Source organism: Nycticebus coucang, chromosome 7 (genome assembly GCF_027406575.1).
Source record: "Nycticebus coucang isolate mNycCou1 chromosome 7, mNycCou1.pri, whole genome shotgun sequence".
NCBI lineage: Eukaryota > Metazoa > Chordata > Mammalia > Primates > Lorisidae > Nycticebus > Nycticebus coucang.
The window spans coordinates 55,628,752-55,651,655 of record NC_069786.1 but is presented as its reverse complement, the minus strand read 5'-3'; the positions used below and the strand labels follow the sequence as shown (position 1 = coordinate 55,651,655).

General features: G+C 38.4%; 1 protein-coding gene across 2 annotated transcripts in view; it reads left to right on the top strand.

Annotated features, from left to right (window-relative positions):
* The window catches only part of PLA2R1 (phospholipase A2 receptor 1), a 134,605-nt gene that overhangs the window by 20,291 nt on the left and 91,410 nt on the right, over nt 1–22,904 (top strand). For both annotated transcript variants that reach the window (XM_053597839.1, XM_053597838.1), the window contains exons 4-6: nt 10,186–10,359; nt 14,224–14,337; nt 14,839–14,982. In XM_053597839.1, the coding sequence (XP_053453814.1) occupies nt 10,186–10,359; nt 14,224–14,337; nt 14,839–14,982 (432 nt within the window). The remainder of the gene's footprint in view (nt 1–10,185; nt 10,360–14,223; nt 14,338–14,838; nt 14,983–22,904) is intronic.

Below are 22,904 nucleotides of genomic sequence, written 5' to 3'. Positions count from 1 at the left end.
GCTTTATTATTTCATCTTATTTTATTTATACTTAACTAAAAAGTTTCCAATTGTTTCTTAGTATTGAAAAATATTTATATATACCTTCTACTTCCTATATTCAGTTTTCTTCATCTTGGTTTCTGCAAATTAGAGAGTATAGCTTTTGCGTACAATCTCTTTGCCTTCTGTGCTTGCCTCTCCTCCACCTACATAATAAAATGCAACAAATCAGTTTCAAACAGAAGCAGATGGAAGAGATTAACACCAAAAAATCTGATTTATAAATTACTTGTAGGATTGTTTTCTAATCCAAGGGCGAGTATGGTTAAGTAAACAAGAAAGAGGATAGGCTTTGAAGTCAGACAGGTCAAGACTGGACCTGCCTCCTCCCAGCAATGAGATTTTAGGAAAGTCTCTCCATCTCTTTGGGTCTCAATTTCCTCAGCCATGGAATATGGATATTGCGCAGATTCAATTAGGGGAGGCATCTAATTTTCATAGTACCTGGCACACAAGGATCCGCCGTTGCCGCCACCACCACCACCATCATCATCAAACCCCATTTGTCTTGTCAGCTACACTTCTGAATAAACGATCTCTCCTCTTTAATGCCAGTGAACAAGCACTAAGCTAGGCATGGTGGTGAATGTCAAGAGTTTTAGGATCTAGGATCCCTACCTCAAAAATCTTGATATCTAGGTGGAAGACAGGACAGGCAGGTTTGCGGTATGCCAGAAAATGCAGACTGTATCTGATATGCTGCTATAGAATCACCTGGAAGATAGATAAATATGCCTATCCTGCCGCTTCCCCCAGAGGGACAGTGGGGGCAGAGTGTGGAATGGAAGCATCTGTGTTTTTGATGAGTGTCCTAGGTAATCTTAATGCAGATAATTTCCCATAAAACAATCATAATATGCAGGTAATTCTATGCAACATACATCTATATACATGGGGTGATATTAAGATCTTTAATACCAAAGTGGAGACCTTAGTGTGGGGCTTGGGAGTTCCAGTGGCCCACTGCTGGTATTAACCCCTTAGCTGCTAGAATGTCAGGAAGGGAGGAGGTGCAGGGAAGGCTGAGGCAGCAGGTGGCACCAGACGAGCTCAGCTATAGGTTGGCTCTTCACCCAGCAGCATGAAGGCATTTTATTTAATACCCGTCAGATCGCCAGCCTTCCCTACCTGAATCTGAACATATGTATGTAGGTGAATAGGCATGTGTTCCCTACACTTCTTGGAGTCCTGAACCAGATGCCATGTTATTTGCATCTCCTCTGCTCTTTCCATTTCCATCTCCAATAGATGTCATTACTAAAACCAAATAAATGAACCAGTGCTCATAACATTAACACATACTTCGTGTGGTTCTAATACTAGGAACTTTTTTTAAACCACAGCATTCTCCTTAAGGTTCTGAGAAGAGCTCTGTCACCATCCTCTGTCACTGGTAGCCAATTATAGTCTGCTGCTAGAAGTCTGGTTCAGTGGTGCTCAGGGTTCTTCATTCCCAAGACTACCTATTTGTTCAGCTTCCTACAGCTCAGAAGCTCCCTTCACTTGACAGCCTGCCAGATTCCAGCTCTCCTGACCTTTATCACAACCAGCAGAGAGCATGTTTATTTGTGCAGTGCTAAATTACAGTTCCAGTTTTCTTCTTTTCTTATGACTTTTGGTTCCTGGTGGCCAGTATAACTCAAAATGACATGTCAGAGACTGAAATCTGAGCAAGCTGATGGCTCTTTCCACGGGGTCAGCAAGTGGACAAGGCAGAGAGAAGTGAGCACAGTAAAGTCAGGGTTCATGCTTCTGTATCTCGTCTTTCCTACATGAAAGTTTTTAAATATCTCAATGTAAAATGATGCTGCCTTTTTGAAAGAAAAGTTCACCATAAATTAACAAGAATTAAATTTAGTACTAATGCACACATACACAAACACACTAGCAGGGAAGCACATAATAAATCATCTTCAGAGATAAAGCTGATATACAGGAATCTCTCTGCATTTGTTGAGAGGCAATTCTGGGCCATGCTAGGTCTTTCTTAATTTGTGTGCCTTACCAGAAAAGGAGAGCCATACTTGGTTAGTTTGAGATTTTTTTTTTTTTTTGGTTACCAACTTCTAAAATGATCTGATTGCTCTAGAACAGTGGTTCTCAACCTGTGGATCGCACTCCCTTTGTAACAATGAAAATACATCGCAGCATTAGGAAGGTTGAGAACCATTGCCCTAGAACCTTGTTCAGTTGATGTAATTTCGGTCAGTTTCCAGAGCAGATCGGGGCCTATACATGTAGGATTGTCGACCTCACCTAAGTCCTCAACATGGATCAGCAGAGCCGCATGTCTGTCACGTGATTTCCATGCCCCAGAATGACCATTCCAGCCTCTCTATTTCCCTCTAACTTCTAATCCTGCCTTCCATGCTCCTTCTTCTTTAACATCAGATGACCTCAATTTCTGTCTCATAATGGCAAAAGAATCCAGGCTGGGGAGAGTTTTGGCAACAACTTCCTGCGCCTGACCTTCAGGCCTACCTGGGTCTTTACCCATCTTTTTACCTCCATCCTGTATAAGAGGATGACTTTTCTTCTCCTACCTAGAGTAAATCTCTCCACCTGGGCTCTGGAGCCTCCTGCCCAACCTTCTCCAATCTATATTTCAATGGTTGTTAGGATGTGATTCCCATTTCAGCAATGTCAGAATTCTCTACAGCTTTGCTAGAAATGCAGTTTGTCAATCACATTCAAGACTAGTACAGCAGAAATTCTAGGAGTTCATCCCAATATCATGTGTTTTAACAAGACTTTTAGGTAATTACAATGCCCACTCCCACTCGAGTGGGATCCACTCCCACTTGGGTGGATCCTTCTCATTAGCAGTTAAGCCTTTTCACATCTAGCCTGAGATATGAGCAGACAATATCAAGCTAGAGAGTAGGGGAGTGACATACCCATACAGAGGTGTGGTCGTGGGACAAGGAGGGGCTGGTGAGGCAGTGGTCAGCACTGGAGGCAGGCAATAAAAGAGGTATATTGAACAGAACTAAAAATAATAATAAAACCAATGGAAGGTCAGTCTTTTGATTCACCATGCACATGCTCTAACATTTGTAAATAGTTTGAGTGATAAAATACTCCCACCTATTTGGGACAGCTATTCCACCCCCACCCCTCAGTATGTCAACTAGCCAAATGACTGGAGGTTTTGACAAGGAAAAGAAGTTATTGCTTTCTAAGAAAGGCCATGTGGTAAGAGTACAGTGATCAAGAAAGAAACAAGACACACTGAAAAGGTACACAGAGGCCGACTCATGCAGAGGCTAGATAAATAGGGTGTCATAAAGGTAAAGATTTACCTAATTCTAAGTGCAAAAGAAAGCCAGAAAAACTTTTAAGCAGGGGTGTGATGATGACTTAAAATTCTTTAAAGGATCACTCTGGTTCCTTGATAGCAAATGGCTTGGAAGGTAACAGTAGGGAAATCCTGGAGACCAGAGGTAAGGCTAGAACCAGAATCCAGGCCGGAAGAGTGGGGACCTGGGTTAGGTGGGAGCAAAGGTGATCAGAGGAAAGTGGGTATACTGATGATCTGATTGAGAGGTAGACTGCACGGGCCCTGGTTGTCAGGAGCTCAGCTGGGCTGGAGAGAGAGCTGAGCTGTCAGGTGTTAGAGTTGCTGATTAAAGCAACAGGCCAAAAATGAAAGGCTTAAGGCTTTAATCACCCTCTGGGATGGTATAAGCAAGAGTCTAAAACAAGCATTCACCAACTCCCTCTGTGCCGTTTTCCCCCAGAAAACAGCACACCTACTGAGGGTTGGGTGGATCAGCACAGATGCAGAGTCTGCCTTGCTGTTGAGGGAACCCTGAAAAAAAGGCTTATCAGTTTCATGGATTCTGGGGCCAAGAATAAGGTGAAGGGGAAGAGCTAGGATCAGAAAAGTACTGAGTACTGAATCAGAGTGGGGAAAATATCTTCAGAGTTTTCCCTCCTTCACTCTGGACCCCAACCTACTTCAGCAGAGTTGCCTGAAGAGGACCTGGGCTAGGCGTGCAAATACGCAAAAGTCATGATGGGTAAGATCCAATAATCAAGACAATGTGGCAAAATGTGCCAGGATTGAGAGTCCACATTTATGGTGAACTGATTTTCTGAAGAGGATGCTGAAACAATTCAATGGAAAAAGAATAGTCTTTTCAAAATAATGATAAAGGGAAAGCTGGATATCTGCATTCAAAGGAATGAATTTGGGCCCCTAACTCTCCCCTTATAAAAAAAAAAATTAACTCAAAATGGATTAAAAATTTGAATTAACAGCTGAAATTTTGAAACACTTAGAAGAATACTTAGGGGTAAAGTTTCATGATCTTGGATATGGCAGTGGATTCTGAGATTTAACACCAAACCACAAGCAACAAAAGAAAATAGAGGCAAATTCAACTACATCAAAACTAAAAATTTTGTGCTTCAAAGGACACTATCAAGAAAATGAAAAGACAACCTACAGAATGGGAGGAAATATTTGCAAATCATATATTTTATAAGGAATTTATATCTGGAATACACAAAGAACTCCTACAACTCAATAATCAAAAGACAACCCTATTTGAAAATGAGTAAAGTATCTGAACAGCCACTTAAGATTGACAAATGGCTACTAGGCACTTGAAAAGATGCTCAACATTATTAGCCATTGGGTAAATTCAAACAAAAGCCACAATGAGTTACCACTTTACACCCACAGTGATACCTACAGTCAAAAAGATGAAAAATAGCAAGTGCTCAAAAGGATGTAGACCAGCAGTTCTCAACCTGTGGGTTGCGACCCACAGGAACCGTATTAAAGGGCCACAGGATTAGGAAGGTTGAGAACCACTGATGTAGACAAATTGTAACTCTTATCTATTATCAGTAGGGTTGTGAATTGATACTGAAAACTCCAGCTCCTCAAACGCTTAAACATGGAGTTACTTTATTACCCTGCAATTCCACTCCTAGGTGTACACCCAGGAGAAGTGAGAATATATGCCCAGGCAAAAACCTGTACACAAATGTTTATAGCAGCATTACTCATAATAGCCAAAAAGTGAACACAACCCAAACATCTGTGAACTGATGATTGCACAAACAAAGTGTGTTATGTTAAGAAATGAAGCACTGGTACATGCTACGGTGTAGATGACCATTGGCAGCATTATGCTAAGTGAAAGAAACTAATCACAAAAAACTACATATCGTATAATGCCTTGAGCTGGCAGGTGGGAGGGATTAAGGGGGAAATGGGAAGTGACTGCTAACAGATCCTGGATTTCTTTCTGGTATGATGAAAATATTCTAAAATGGATTATGTGATGGTAGCACAATACTTAAACATGCTAAAAACCATTGAATTGTATACTTTAAAATAATGAATTAAATGGTATATGAATGATATCTCAACAAACTATTTTTTAAAGAGTAAATGGATGATGAGGAATTGGAGAGAGTATGTATTTCTAAGTAATGACTAGTGAGGGTAGAGAGAAGGCAGTGACAAGGGTTGGGGGAGGCTGGAGAAGGGAAGTTTTTTGTTTCTTATTTTTAAGGATCAGAGATGCTATCTTTGATTGCATCTATAAATGAAATAAGGATGACTGGAGATTTTGTGAGAGAGAGAGGGGTTGTGCTCAGGAAAGAGAGGTTGATGATCCAGGAATGTGAAGGCAACTGGTAGAGTGTAGATGGTCTCTTGGAAGACAGAAAGAAGTGGGGTCCAGATCATAGACGGAGTGGCTTTTAATAGTGGAAAGATAGTTGCTCCATAGAAGGGATGATGGAGAGGACAGCACAGGTCCATGAAGGTGGATAGTGTGGGTGATGGGAGAAAATAAGAAATCAGTCCAGTGGCAAGGACTTTCTCTCTGAAGTGGAAAAAGAGTGAGAGGCCTGAACAGCAGGGCAGGCATGCAATGCATATCGTGGCTGCAGGGAGAACAAGCTCACTATAGAAAACCAGTAATTTTTCAAGCAAATATTGGAGGTTGTGGATAATGAAATGATCAGAATGACTTCCTTGGGCTTCTGTAGCCCACACCTACTAGCTTTCCTCTTTCCTTTGTGGCCATCACCTCTCAGCTTTCTTTGATAGCATAGCCACCTCTGCCCAGGAACCATTAAATGCTGATGAGCAAGCTTGAGGAATAATAGCTTGAACAAAATGGAACATGGTACCTACTCCCCGGCTATTTTCACACTATCAGCAGCAACAGACAACCAACAAGCAATCGCATAATACATCATTTCATTTCACTTGTGATTGGGCTACCAAGGATCCCATAGGGTGCTGAGAGAGTACAGAGCAAGAAAACCCGATGTGGCCTTGTGTCCCTCTTACACGAGACTTTTCAGCACAGCCCTTCGGGGAGCAGATACTCAACAACGATATGCTGATCGCATGAAAGACCAAAGAGAGTTTGGGAGCGTTCAAAGGCTTTGTCTTCAATGTCAGAAATCCTTTCTTCTGCTTGCTCCATTCTGTTACTGAGGGATTTTACTGTATTTTTCAGATCTTTGAGGGCTGCAAATTCTTGCTTCAGTGTATCTAAGTCTTTGGTGGTTTTGTCTTTAAATTCATTAAATTCTTCAGACAACTTTTGAATTTCTCCTTGAATTCCTAATTCCACTTTATTAATCTTGTCTGCAATCCAAATTCTGAATTCGATTTCTGACATCTCAGCCAGTTGTTTATGAATGGGATCTTCAATTACATCTGCCATATCTTTCCTTGGGGGGGGTTGATCTATTCTTAGAGATCTAAAAATAGATCTGCCATTCAATCCTATAATTCCTCTACTAGGCATATACCCAGAAGACCAAAAATCTCACCATAACAAAGATATTTGTACCAGAATGTTTATTGCAGCCCTATTCATAATTGCTAAGTCATGGAAAAAGCCCAAGTGCCCATTGATCCACGAAAGGATTAATAAATTGTGTATATGTACACCATGGAATATTATGCAGCCTTAAAGAAAGATGGAGACTTTACCTCTTTCATGTTTACATGGATGGAGCTGGAACATATTCTTCTTAGTAAAGTATCTCAAGAATGGAAGAAAAAGTATCCAATGTACTCAGCCCTACTATGAAACTAATTTATGGCTTTCACATGAAAGCTATAACCCAGTTACAACCTAAGAATAGGGGGAAGGGGGAAAGGAGGGGAGGAAGGGGATTGGTGGGATTACACCTGCGGTGCATCTTACAAGGGTATATGTGAAACTTAGTAAATGTGGGGTGTAAATGTCTTAGCACAATAACTAAGAAAATGCCAGGTAGGCTATGTTAACCAGAGTGATGAAAATGTGTCAAATGGTCTATGAAACTAGTATATGGTGCCCCATGATCACATTACTGTACACAGCTATGATTTAATTAAAAAAAAAAAAAGACCAAAGAGAGGAAAAAATAGTTACATTGCAGTTTGGAGTTCAATAGCTGCTCTGATAATACAACTCTTCCTTTGTGTAAAAAAGAACTCAATAATTTTTAAAAGAAGCAAAGAAATAGGACACCTGGGCCGTGGGCAAAACTGTATAATCAGGGAAGAAAAGCAAGCCACAGTACCAGAGAAGGAGGAAGGGCGGATGTCAGTCACTAACCAGAGCAAAATCAATGTTGACGTGAACACACCTCAGTTCATTAAAAGGGAGGTGAAGTTAGGAGAGGAAAAATTACTTGTTGTATAACATCATGCCAAAGATTTTGGTGATCTCTCATCAAATAATAGGAAATTCAAAAATATATATGACACAAGTGTTTCTCTCAAGGAGCTCATAACTAAGTGATAGAAAAGACAATATAAATATAACCAAAAGATGCAAAAAAAATATTATAATAGGATTCTAGCCCTTGTATTAGAATTTTTCAAGAATAATTAACTGTACCTGAGATAGTGACCTTTAATTTTTGGAAAGAGATATTATATATATGTGAGATTTTATACACATATGCACACACACACACACACATATATATATATATATACACACACACAAATGCACCAGGCCAAGAGCAGAGCCTATGGCAGGCGGGTTCCCATGGGGAAGGGAAGGGGAGGAAAGGGAGGGGAGTGGGATTGCACTGAGGGAGCTGGATATGAGCCTGACAACCCCCAGTCCAGTCCTATAAGGAGTTCTCAAGATAGAGTGGCCCTTCAGAGCTGCCCCTGGTCAGGGTTTGGTGGGTGCCTTGTATTGATGCACTGGCCAGTCGTGGTCAGCCAGCTGCCCTTGGGAAGGGAGAGTGACATTGAGCAGAGACTCTTCAGCAAAGCCAGTCCTGGGAGGCTTAACACGGAGGAGTGTCAGATGGCAGCTGGAGAAATAAGTCTTTCAGACCTAAAGGGGGATGAGGCAGCTCCTCACAGTGGCTCCGATGGCCGTTTTCATTCCTTGTTCAGTTACAACATTCAAATGAGACTTGTGGAGTGACATGCAGCCCACCCAGCGAAGCAGAGAAAGCACTGTATGCCCTTGAACCTGTAAATACACCCCAGCTCCCTCTTCATGATCTCCGCTGTCACACAGGATGAGTACGGCTGAGCTGGAGTCTGATGACTCTCAGGGCAGGCCTAGTATCTTCACTGAAGACTGTCTCTAAGGATTTCATTCAATGGGGGAAGTTTCAGCCACCAAGGCAAAATAGGTACTGAAAATCTCCCCTCTCTTTCTCCTCTTTTCCTGATAGCCTTGTCTCCTGCCTGCCTTCAATCTTGGGTCCTTTTATGTAAATACATATATCAGCTGGGAAACTCTATAAACAGCTTTAGATTTTTATGTGATTTCATAACTTCTGGTTAACTAACTTCTGGGTAAAACATGTTGCAACCAGACAGGCAAACAAACTGTACTCATTTCCCAAGGGAGCCATCTAACAAAGTATTAGGCAAAAGAAAATGTATGAAAAAAGATTTCATTGTCAAACAAGTTTGAAGTGTATTAAGCAGGTATCTTCACAATGGAACTTCTCAGAGCGTTTAATAGGTCAATATGCATTGTGAATTTCCCAGAGGACTCTATATCTGCATTTTATTCCAGATTTTCTTAGGGTATCTCTTGAAGTTGTCTTACTTTGACAATTACGCTCTGGGAGAGGCTGTTCTCAATTTTAGCTGGTTGCTTGTCCATCAGCTTCACTTCTGTTATACCAGTAGTAGGGTTCACATTTTCTGCATCCTGAAATTCTTTGGCTAAATTGAATTTGTAGCAATTATTATACAGTTTGATCAAAAATTTTAGCAAAAGCTTTCAAACTAGTTCTTAATTTTCTGTTAATTCCATAAACTTCACATTTCAGAGCCACATTTCATACCTCCTTAAATATACTGTGAATTTTCTACGCACTCTTTGGCTACTGCAGTGGTTCTCAACCTGTGTTAAAGGGCTGAGGCATTCAGAAGGTTGAGAACCACTGGGCTGATGTCTTACAAGTGGATTTTGCATCTATTCCTCTTGGAGAATTTTCTTCAACTGTCAGTATTCCTGTATTCAATGTCAATGTGAAAAATTGTGTTCACTATTGACTCCTATTTCTCCTTTATCCCTTTTTTTCATCCAACATTTTGGTATCTGGTGATACCAAAGTATTTCTGGTGAGAAATACTTTTTGAAATGACACTTGTGTCTATCTCGAATAAATATTTAAATTGGCACAGCTTTCGATTTAAAGTTCTAAATGGCTGCTTTTTACAGAACTCAGATGTTGTTATTTTTCTTGACTTCTATTTCCTTCTCTTAAAACTGGTTTCTATTATTATCTTGGAAAAAAATCAGAGCTTCTTTACTGATACTTTCTTGAATTTTCTTATGAAGAGTTTAACTGGTGTGCTCCTGCTTAAAGGGCAGAAGGTAGGGGTGTACGGCACATCTTTGGGGTGTAGGACGCAACTTCAAGAGGTTGCGTTGTGTCCCATACTCAACAAATTTTGGTTGTTTGTCCCCTCACAATAACCTGAAATAAGAAAAAAAGAATAATTGAATTCCTGGAAGAGTTTAGCCATATATTAATAATGGATTAATAATGCAGATTTCTTCATAAAGACCTAGTCGAAAATAGATTAAGGCACTGAAGTTTTAGAGCTTGCAAGTTGGAATAATTCCATTTAACTTCATCTCAGAAATATGTTGCTATATAAATAAAATAAGACTTTGTTTCCAGCTTCTGCAGAAGTAAGCTGTGATGTTGTCTGGGAGAAGAGTCTCGATTCACACATTTGCTACCAATTCAACCTGCTTTCGTCTCTTTCTTGGAGTGAGGCACATTCTTCATGCCATATGCAAGGAGGTGCTTTATTGAGCATTGCAGATGAAACTGAAGAAAATTTCATAAGGAGTAAGTACGTGAATGATTCACATTGGTATTGATACAATAAAATGTCAAAAGTCATGTCCATGTGTTCAAAAGCATATTCTGAAAAATAGTTATTTAAAAAATATTTTTCTTTTCTTACTATGGCCCAAACTCTCGCACCCAGAATTTTCCCATGAACCCTGAGCCACTCCATTGAGCACCCAGTCATGTCTTACTCACGTTATCCCTCTTGGAGAAGAAAATCTGAAGCCACAGGAAGGGACCCAAGAGAGCTGCAGTTCTATCAAGTGGATCAAGGAGACTGCTCAACTTAAGTGCCAATCCTCACTCTTCTGGAGATCTTATCCATTCAATTTCCATTAGTAAATAATTAAGTAGTTTACCAAACAAAATCTTATCACTCATTGGGCTTTCTGGTAGATGCCAAAGAACTTGAAATTTTTGTGGAAAAGCAAAAGCACATGCATGTTAACTAACAATCTAGACACCAATATAAGATATTGGAAGAATTCGCCCATGACCTGACCTCCACTCTTACTGCTTTATAGATTACATGTGCTTGTATGTGCTTACATATACCTCCTCTAACATTTTTGGAAACATTAGAAGCTGTCACAATATTATTCACTTTCGTTAGAAGTTTCTGGTATTATTTTTTTCAAATTTTCTTATACATGTAGTGCCTGTTTATTTGTTAGTAATGTTTTAGATTTAGGTGCACAGACAGAAAAACTTGTGAAACAAGTCTGCAATCCTAAAATAATCATACCTTTCTGCAAAAATAGAAAATGCATGTGTATATGCACAGTAGCTATAAAAAATGGTATTGTATAAAAACAAAATGCTTTTACACCATAGTTAGGAACAGGGACTAGAAAGCCACCTGGGTTTGAATCCTGCCTCTCTTACTTACTAGCAGGATTACTCAAGCAAGTAATCTCCCTCTACTGAGTGGAAATAAGAATAGTGTCTACTTCTCGGTGTGGATTACATCTTGCAGTGTAACTGAGATGCCTGGCACGCATGACACTCAATGTGTGTTAACTGTTTGGCAACAACTAGGCACAGAGTTGGGTAATCTGCTTATTTCATTTACCTGTGTAAAATGAACACTTGTCTGTGTCTATAAATATAGATCCACATCATAAATTTTAGTAGTTTCAGAGTAATATAGGTTAGCAATAATACGCTGTATTGATCTAATCTCCTTCTGTTAGGGATATAGGTTAAATTATTTATTTTATTTGTATGTATAGTTATTTGTTGCTATTATAAACCATCCCTGCATATACCTATGTGCATAGAATCCCCAATTATTTCTCTACAAGTTTATAGAAGTGAATTCACTGGATGGAAAATAAGCACATTTTAAAGCTTTTGAAAGTTATTACTATCTTCCAAGAGAATTGTAACAGATGAATGAACAGTGAATGCGTGTCCTTCCCCACAACTATGCAAAAGTGGGGGATTATTATGGAAGCTGATTTGAGTACATCATAGTACAGGAAAACATCAATTTCTAAAATCATTATTAGCCTGAAATGGTTTTTATATAGAAGTGTATACACTGCTTATGAATTATCGTTGTCATCTATCTTAACTGCCGGGATTTTTGATGACAGTTTAGATTTATTCATCAAATTTGAATAACAATTTTTACAAAATAAGATATGTCAGAGACTCTGATTTAAATACCTCCGTTCTAAGGCTAGTCTTTGGGAATTGTTTAGGAAACCAGAAATCTATTCATAAAGACAGACACCTGTTCTGACCAAGGTATTTTTTTTTAATGATGAGAATGGTCTTATGTTTCTTGCTAATCACTGTTGTGTATATACTACGGCATAAGGAATTATCTAAGCTGCGACAAATGCCAAAAGATATCCAAAGGAATTTAGGTTTCAATTTGCTATTACAGTTTTGTGGACCAATTTAGTCATAAAGGTAAAGAGACTGTTTTTGTACCATTAGGCACAAACTATAAATTGCACAATAGTATGTGTATTATTTAGTATTTAGTATGTGTATCATTAAAACAGTTGCACAATGGGTACTTAAAATAATTCTAAGGTAAAAATAATTAATGTTTTAATATTTTAATTAGATTTTAAAGTATCACTTGGCACTGATCCAGAAATGAAATGTACGAGTTTCTTTCTGTCTTATCAATCTGTTTCACTTGTGTCATCAGAAGCCCTGTTAAATGTTTTGTTTGTTTTTTTTTTTTTGAGACAGAGTCTCACTCTACCCAGGGCCAGGCATCACAACTCCCAGCTACCTTCTGTTAAATGATTTTTAATCAAATGGTTCTATTGAAAGAAGTAATCAAATAGATATTAGGAAGAGACAACACATTAATGCCACAGAAACTTGGAGGACGGGGCCCAGATATAGTGCACTGTTTCTGCTTAGTAATTTCTGGGAGTTCAAAAATTATAAAGTGCCTTTTTCTATTTTCTTAGTGGATTCGGTTCTTCCAGTTTTTCACTCTTTTTTTTTTTTTTTCGGTTTTTATTTAAAGTGTGACACACACTAAGGCCCCACCCTCCTCCCTCCATCCCTCTTTCTGCTTCCCCCCCCCATAACCTTAATCAGTTTTTCACTCTTATGTTGAGATGTCCAATCACTGAGGATGCGGAAGCCTTGCTACATGACTACAATGACTCTCATAACCGGAGTAATCATACAGTCTGCCATCCAAACTGAGACTCTCTTCAGAGTACAATAGGCTGCAATTAATATTTATTCTGGAACTACTAGCATAAACCATGGGTTTTATAGGAAACCTGGGACATATAGTCACCCTCTTTATAATGCTTATCTATCCGGGTCTTAATTTCAGACTGCGACCCTGCATCTGGCTCAAAATAAGTTGAGCTCTGAAGCAAATGAACCAAAGAGAGCAATGCTCTCCTTCATAGATTAAATAATTAAATGGCAATATTTGAAAGTGTAATAAACCACCAGCACATTGTACCCCTTGACTGCACTAATATACACAGCTATGATTTAACAATTAAAAAAATAAAATAAATTAAAAAAATAAACCACTTGCGTTAAAAGTTTTCTGACACTGGGTTTATTTTTAATTTTATTGCACAAGTATATGTTTATAATTTTTTAAGTTCAGGTGTGCAAAAAGAAAAATCAAGTAAAATTTCCCCATAATTCTATAATTCCAATAACCACATTTTTTTTTTTGCACAAGCATGTCAATGCATGTGTTTATTCACAGCATCTATAACAAAAAGGCTATTGAACAAGTTGTTGGGGTACAGTGATTAGGAGTAGTGGCTACAGAGCAAGCCTGCCCTAAAACCCTTGCCCTCCCAAGTGTGGAAGCAGCCTCAAGTTTGCATTGCGCACAGCTGTAGGACCCAACCTGCTAGGCAGCTAGGGATCCCAATGGGTAGTTTGGTGCCTTGGATTATACTGCCCCTCTTAGCCAGGCAACTCTATGGAGCTGCCACACTGTCCAGCCCCCTCCCTGCTCTGCATCAGCACAATTAAGTTTGAAGGCTTATCTCTGTTCACTTTCTTGGAGTGGCCCTGGACACTTCCTCCACCACCCTCTAAAACCTTTAAGTACATGAGCTAACACAAATAAGATGGCCTCAAATTTGGATAGAAAGATAACAGCTGAAAGGCAGCCTTTCTTGGATGCTTGGATGAAGTGCTAGGAAGCTGAACTATGAACAGCTGTCAGTGAGCCGATGGGCAACTGCTGTGTTTCCCAAGACAGAGGAGGCTTGCTTTGCCACTTTTAAGCACCAGTGCACCATTTCTTTCATTGACTGGGATTAACTTACGACTTCGTGATCCAGGACTAGGAGAACAAGAAAGAAGTGTAACACTGAATTTTTTTCTTTTTTCCTTTCGTTTTAGAGCACATGAGTGGGGACACAGTGGAAGTGTGGATAGGTCTGAACCAGCTGGATGACAAGGCTGGCTGGCAGTGGTCTGATGGAACTCCACTCAGCTACCTTAACTGGAACCCAGGTACTTGCAGCCAGCGTTTTATTTGCCTTCATCATGTGATATCATCCTGCAGCCTTGGGCAGCAGCGTTTCCCATGTAGATATGACACGTGATTCTGAAAGTGATTTATAAACAGCTTTTTTAGCCTGACTGACTTTCTATGAGGCAAACTTTCCCAAACAAGAGAATAGAGGCCAAGAAGGTAAGTTATTTAACCAAAGTTGCTAGAGAATTTGAATCACAGCCAAGATTCTAGTCTGCTATTTTGAAAATAGCAATAAATGCAAAATATCTACCTACTTTAAAATAATACAATTGGGTCTTTAGCAAACTTTGGGAAATCATTTAATTGTCATGGCTGGACTTAACTGCAAAATCACAGATAAAACAGGTCTTCTTACAGGTTTTACTACAGATACCAAATAGAAAGGCTGTCCCCCGGTGCTAAAACTACATTCATTCCAAAATATATTAAAGTAACCGCTCTTGTTTCGAATTTAAACATGCACGTTGTATTTTCAGAGATAAAATTTGAGCCACTTGTTGAATATCACTGTGGAATATTTAATTCATTTACGACAAGGGCCTGGAGGAGTCGGGCTTGTGAATCCACCTTGCCGTATATATGTAAAAAATACCTAAACCACACTGATCACGAAATAGTTGGTAAGTGTTTTCATTTTAAGTTGTTCTTGTGGGTTGTTTTACCTGTCCTCTCCGTAATTCAAATTCATCTATTTTCTTTTTGATAATAATTTGTCATTTAAATTTAGCTAACCCTGGTTTGTATTTTTATAAACAGCCTATGGGACTTATGGGATACCCTTAAGTAAACAAACAAAAGAAAAAAATGTGTCACTAGAAAAGTATCCATTATTCCGGGCAGCGCCTGTGGCTCAGTGAGTAAGGCGCCGGCCCCATATGCCGAGGGTGGCGGGTTCAAACCCAGCCCCGGCCAAACTGCAACAAAAAAAAAAAAAAATAGCGGGGCGTTGTGGCGGGCGCCTGTAGTCCCAGCTGCTCGGGAGGCTGAGGCAAGAGAATCAGGTAAGCCCAAGAGTTAGAGGTTGCTGTGAGCCGTGTGACGCCACGGCACTCTACCTGAGGGCGGTACAGTGAGACTCTGTCTCTACAAAAAAAAAAAAAAAAAAAGAAAAAAGAAAAGTATCCATTATTCCAAAGGCACCATGAATTTAACAAATGCATTTAGGTTTTTACTAAAAACTGAAACAAAATTACCTGCACATAGCAAACATTTTCTTCCTCTCTTTGTATTCTCACTTTAGAGAAACCAGATATGCTTTATTTTCTATTCTAGTTTTGAGTTTTATTTATGGTTTTCCTAGAAATTCAACGTAAATCAGAAAATAATTTTATGATTATTTTATTGATTTTCTTTCACACTCTGAATCTTTTTAGTAACACACCCTTCTCTCTGAAATAACACATAAAACTTTTATATGTAGTTAATGCTTAAATAATACCTAATTACAATCTAGTTCCTGAAGTAAAATTATTTCTGTTTTTAAGGTCTATAACCTCTTTTTAGTTTCTGTGGGAATTAGTGTCTGAACTCAGAAAGTAGAGATTAAAAACACAACCATTTTTTAAAAGAATCATTAAAAACAATTCTAGATTTAAAATAATAAACTGAATCATCATTTAAAATATTATGTCTTGTAATTATGTTTTAACTTCTGATTCCTTTAAAATAGCTAAGTATTGTAGAATATGGGGTAAGGGTGCAGAGAGAAGACACAGCTCGTCATTTTTTTTACAGAGAGATTTTTTTCCATTACTTCCAGAATTGCTGCAGTGGCTACCAGCAATTATTGCCCTTTTCCCTGCCTCTTTTTTTTTTCTTTCATCTGCCTTTCTCCCTTCCTTCCTTCTTCATTTTTTCTTTCTCTCTTATGCCATCTTGTGCTCCCTCCTGTCATCTTTTTTTTTTTCTTGTATTTTATTTATTCTTCTGGTCTATTAATTGAGGTCAGAAAACCAGAAATGGGAGTAATTAAGCTAAGCCTGTTTGGCTTATTTGCTATTGCTTCAAGTTCAAAAAATCCTTTTGACCATGGAGGCCAGTGACTTCAGATCTGTGGTTCCTGCATCCCCAGGTTCCTTTCGTGGCTCTGCCTCTGCTTCAATCACAGAAGGTCCTCTTAAAGATTTAAAAATATTTTAAAAGGATTCCATGATTGTTTCCTTTTAGCTTGAAAACCATTGAGGTAGATCATTATCTAAACGTTCCAACCTTTTTTCACCATAATTCTAATTGCTGTGAGAGTCCTAGAAACAATTTTAAAAGTATATTTTTATGTCTCCAAATAGTTTTGAAGTCATATTTAACTCAGTTCTTAAGGGAGGCACTTAACTGTGGTTATTAAAATAAGGTAAAAATGCTTATCAGGTTGGGGACAAGATCCTGGAAAAGCAAAGCCCACACTCGGCATGTGCCCCACCATCTTCCCCTCCAATGTCCATTCTCATGGCTCTAGGTTCCGGTAAGTCCAATCCAGAGGTTGCGTCCAATCCACCACAGTCACTCACACTGACCCTCAAATGAAACCTACTTATCAACCCTGCCTTAGAAGAAATAGTTTTTAGAGGTTTTGCAGAAATAGTTTTTCAGAGTTTTATGTTCAGAAATAGTTTTTCAGAGTTTCAGAAGTTTTTAGAGATTTTTCAGAAATAGTTTTCCAGAGTTTTAGGTTCTTTCCAGCTGAGGATATATGTCTATTTAACTCAATACTATGTATAAAATTATTGGAAATCCCTTTAAATTCCTTAATACTCCTTTCGCAATATAAAAAGATTTCAAAAATGAACAGTTCTAACTGCTAATTTTTTTTTGCAGTTTTTGGCTGGGCCTGTTTTTGAACCTGCCACCTCTGGCGTCCTACTCCTTTGAGCCACAAGCACTGTCCTCTAACTATTAAATTTTATACCTAGCCCTGACTCTCAGTTTTCATGGTATAACTTTTTGTCAAGTCTCTTTATGACTGTTTTTTTTTTTACTTTATTACTATATTTAAAATAAATTGTATTGTACATATTTAAAATATACAACATGATTTATAAGATACACATAGTAAAATGGTGATTATTTTATAAATTAGCACATCCATGATCTCATAGTTACCCATTTATTCTCCTGTGGCAAGAGCAGCTATAATCTACTCATTGTGAATGCAATTCACTATTTTTTTTTTTTTTTGGAGACAGAATCTCACTCAATTGCCCAGGCAAGAGTGCAGTAGCATCATCATAGCTCATAACAACCTCAGACTCTTTGTTTGAAGCAATCCTCCAGCCTCAGCCTCCAGAGTAGCTGAGACTACAGGTACCAACCACAATGCCCAGCTAATTTTTCTATTTTTAGTAGAGACAGGGTCTCACTCTTGCTTAGGCTGGTCTCAAACTCCTGACCTCAAGAAATCCTCGTGTGTTGGCTTCCCAGAGTGCTAGGATTACAGACGTGAGTCACTGTACATAATTCACTATTGTTAACTATAGTCTTCATATACAATAGGTCTTTAGACTTGCTCATCCTATGCATCTGTTACTGTGTATTCTTTGAATTCCCCCCCCCACTGTTAACCCCTAGTAACCTTTCGTCCATTCAGCCATTTTTTCTGTCTTTTGATTAAAGAATTTAATCCATTTGCATTCAAAGTAATTATTGGTAAGAATTTACTACCACCATTTTGTTAATTGTCTTCTGTTGCTTTTATAGATTCTTTGTTCTTTTCTTCCTCTTTTGTTTGCCGTTGTGACTCAGTGATTTTTTAGAGTGCTAAGTTGTGAATCCTTTCTCCTTATCATTTATGTAACTACTATCATATTTGCTTTGTGATGATTAGGACACATAGGTCTTATAGTCATAACAATATTTTACACTGACAATAACTTAACTTTGGTTGGACATAAAAACTCTAGACATTTACCCTGCTCCTCTGACAATTAAAATTTTGATGTCACAATTTATCTCTTTTTGTTATTTCTTTTTTTTTTTTTTACTGCCTGAAGGCCAGCAGGGGCCATGTTATTTTTTTTTTTTATTGTTGGGGATTCATTGAGGGTACAATAAGCCAGGTTACACTGATTGCAATTGTTAGGTAAAGTCCCTCTTGCAATCATGTCTTGCCCCCATAAAGTGTGACACACACCAAGGCCCCACCCACCTCCCTCCTTCCCTCTTTCTGTTTCCCCCCCCATAACCATAATTGTCATTAATTATCCTCATATCAAAATTGAGTACATAGGATTCATGCTTCTCCATTCTTTTGATGCTTTACTAAGAATAATGTCTTCCACGTCCATCCAGGTTAATACGAAGGATGTAAAGTCTCCATTTTTTTTAATGGCCAAATAGTATTCCATGGTATACATATACCACAGCTTGTTAATCCATTCCTGGGTTGGTGGGCATTTAGGCTGTTTCCACATTTTGGCAATGGTAAATTGAGCTGCAATAAACAGTCTAGTACAAGTGTCCTTATGATAAAAGGATTTCTTTCCTTCTGGGTAGATGCCCAGTAATGGGATTGCAGGATCAAATGGGAGGTCTAGATTGAGTGCTTTGAGATTTCTCCATACTTCCTTCCAGAAAGGTTGTACTAGTTTGCAGTCCCACCAGCAGTGTAAAAGTGTTCCCTTCTCTCCACATCCACGCCAGCATCTGCAGTTTTGAGATTTTGTGATGTGGGCCATTCTCACTGGGGTTAGATGATATCTCAGGGTTGTTTTGATTTGCATTTCTCTAATATATAGAGATGATGAACATTCTTTCATGTGTTTGTTAGCCATTCGTCTGTCGTCTTTAGAGAAAGTTCTATTCATGTCTCTTGCCCATTGATATAAGGGATTGATGGCTTTTTTCATGTGGATTAATTTGAGTTCTCTATAGATCCTAGTTATCAAGCTTTTGTCTGATTGAAAATATGCAAATATCCTTTCCCATTGTGTAGATTGTCTCTTTGCTTAGGTTATTGTCTCCTTAGCTGTACAGAAGCTTTTCAGTTTAATGAAGTCCCATTTGTTGATTTTTGTTGTTGTTGCAATTGCCATGGCAGTCTTCTTCATGAAGTCTTTCCCCAGGCCAATATCTTCCAGTGTTTTTCCTATGCTTTCTTGGAGGATTTTTATTGTTTCATGCCTTAAGTTTAAGTCCTTTACCCATCTTGAATCAATTTTTGTGAGTGGGGAAAGTTGTGGGTCCAGTTTCAGTCTTTTACATGTAGACATCCAGTTCTCCCAACACCATTTATTGAATAGGGAGTCTTTCCGCCAAGGTATGTTCTTGTTTGGTTTATCAAAGATTAGGTGGTTGTAAAATGTTAGTTTCATTTCTTGGTTTTCAATTCGATTCCAAGTGTCTATGTCTCTGTTTTTGTGCCAGTACCATGCTGTCTTGAGCACTACGGCTTTGTAGTACAGACTAAAATCTGGTATGCTGATGCCCCCAGCTTTATTTTTGTTACAGAGAACTGCCTTAGCTATACGGGTTTTTTTCCGGTTCCATACAAAACGCAGAATCATTTTCTCCAAATCTTGAAAGTACGATGTTGGTATTTTGATAGGAATGGCATTGAATAGGTAGATTGCTTTGGGAAGTATAGACATTTTAACAATGTTGATTCTTCCCATCCATGAGCATGGTATGTTCTTCCATTTTTTAATATCCTCTGCTATTTCCTTTCTGAGGATTTCATAGTTTTCTTATAGAGGTCCTTCACCTCCTTCGTTAGGTATATTCCTAGGTATTTCATTTTCTTTGAGACTATGGTGAAGGGAGTTGTGTCCTTAATTAGCTTCTCATCTTGACTGTTATTGGTGTACACAAAGGCTACTGACTTGTAGACATTGATTTTATATCCTGAAACATTACTGTATTTTTTGATGACTTCTAGGAGTCTTGTGGTTGAGTCTTTGGGGTTCTCTAAGTATAAGATCATGTCGTCAGCAAAGAGGGAGAGTTTGACCTCCTCTGCTCCCATTTGGATTCCCTTTATTTCCTTGTCTTGCCTAATTGTATTGGCTAGAACTTCCAGCACTACGTTGAATAGTAAAGGTGACAGAGGACAACCTTGTCTGGTTCCAGTTCTAAGAGGAAAAGCTTTGAGTTTTACTCCATTCAGTAAAATATTGGCTGTGGGTTTGTCATAGATAGCTTCAATCAGTTTTAGAAATGTGCCACCTATGCCTATACTCTTCAGTGTTCTAATTAGAAAAGGATGCTGGATTTTATCAAATGCTTTTTCTGGCATCTATTGAGAGGATCATGTGATCTTTATCTTTGCCTCTGTTAATATGGTGGATAACGTTTATAGACTTGCGTATGTTAAACCAGCCTTGCATCCCTGGGATGAAGCCTACTTGATCATGATGAATGACTTTTTTGATGATAAGCTGTAATCTATTGGCTAGGATTTTGTTGAGGATTTTTGCGTCTATGTTCATGAGTGAGATTGGTCTGAAATTCTCCTTTTTGTTTGGGTCTTTTCCTGGTTTTGGTATCAGGGTGATGTTTGCTTCATAGAATGTGTTGGGGAAGATTCCTTCTTCCTCACTTTTTTGGAATAATTTCTGCAGTACAGGAATAAACTCTTCCTTGAAGGTTTGATAGAATTCTGGAGTGAAGCCATCTGGACCAGGGCATTTTTTGGTTGGAAGATTTTTTATTGTTTCTTTGATCTCAGTGCTTGAAATTGGTCTGTTCAGGAGCTCTATTTCTTCCTGGCTGAGTCTAGGGAGAGGGTGTGATTCCAAATATTGTCAAATTTCTGGGCATGGAGTTTCTGGTAGTATTCAGAGATGATCTCTTGTATCTCTGTGGGATCAGTTGTTATTTCCCCTTTATCATTTCTGATTGAGGTTAATAGAGATTTTACTTTTCTTTTCCTCATTAGTCTGGCCAATGTTTTATCTATTTTATTTATTTTTTCAAAAAACCAATTCCTTGTTTCATTAATTTTCTGAATGATTCTTTTGTTTTCAATTTCATTGATCCCTGATTTGATTTTGGATATTTCTTTTCTTCTACTAAGTTTAGGCTTAGATTGTTCTTCTTTTTCCAATTCCATAAGATCTCTTGTGAGATTGTTGATGTGCTCTCTTTCTGTTTTTCGAATGTAGGCATCTAAAGCGATGAATTTTCCTCTCAAAACTGCTTTTGCAGTATCCCACAGGTTTTGGTAGCTTGTGTCTTCATTGTTCTTATGCTCAAGGAAGTTAATGATTTCCTGTTTTATTTCTTCCTGCACCCATCTGTTATTCAACAGAAGATTGTTTAGTTTCCATGCCTTTGGGTGGGGTCGAGCATTTTTGTTAGAGTTGAGTTCTACCTTTAGTGCCTTATGGTCTGAGAAGATACAAGGTAAAATTTCAATTTTTTTGATTCTGTTGATATTTGTTTTGTGTCCCAGGATATGATCAATTTTGGAGAATGTTCCATGGAGTGATGAGAAGAATGTATATTCTTTATCTTTGGGATGGAGTGTTCTATATGCGTATATCAAGCACAGTTGTTTTAGGGTCTCATTTAAGTCTCTTATATCCTTGTTTAATTTCTGTTTAGAGGATCTGTCCAGCTCTGTAAGAGGAGTGTTAAGGTCCCCTGTTATGATGGTATTATCAGATATCATATTGCTCAGACTGAGTAAGGTCTGTTTCAAGAATCTGGGAGCATTTAAATTGGGTGCATAGATATTTAGAATTGAAATGTCTTCTTGTTGTATTTTTCCCTTGACCAATATAAAGTGACCATCTTTGTCTTTTTTTGACTTTAGTTGCTTTAAATCCACATGTATCTGAAAATAAGATTGCAACTACTCTTTTCTTCTGAATTCCATTTGCCTGAAAAATTGTCTTCCAACCCTTGACTCAGAGCTTGAATTTGTCTTTTGAAGCCAGGTGTGTTTCTTGCAGACAGCGAATGGATGGCTTGTGTTTTTTAATCCAGTCAACCAATCTATGTCTCTTCAGTGGGGAATTCAAGCCATTAACATTTATTGAGATAATTGATAAGTGTGGTAGTATTCTATTCGTCTTATTTTGTGAGAGTCCATTGCTTAGTTTTATCTTTTGCATCACGTGGAGGTTAGGTTCTGTCCTTTAATTTCTGAGTTCTTACTTTGCTGCTGATCCATTGTGGTGGTCAGTGTGCAGAACAGGTTGAAGTATTTCCTGTAGAGCTGGTCTTGTTGTGGCGAATTTCCTCAATGTTTGTATCCGTAAATGATTTGATTTCTCCGTCAATTTTGAAGCTTAGCTTAGCAGGGTACAGAATTCTGGGCTGGAAATTGTTCTGTTTAAGTAGGTTAAAGGTAGATGACCATTGTCTTCTTGCTTGGAAAGTTTCATTAGAGAAGTCTGCAGTCAATCTGATGGATTTGCCCCTGTAGGTCAACTGGCGCTTACTCCTGGCAGCTTGCATAATCTTTTCTTTTGTCTTGACTTTGGACAGGTTCATCACAATGTGTCTTGGAGAAGCTCGGTTAGAGTTGAGGCAACCTGGGGTCTGATATTCCTCTGAAAGCAGGGTGTCAGAATCTTTGGTGATATTTGGGAAATTTTCTTTTATAATA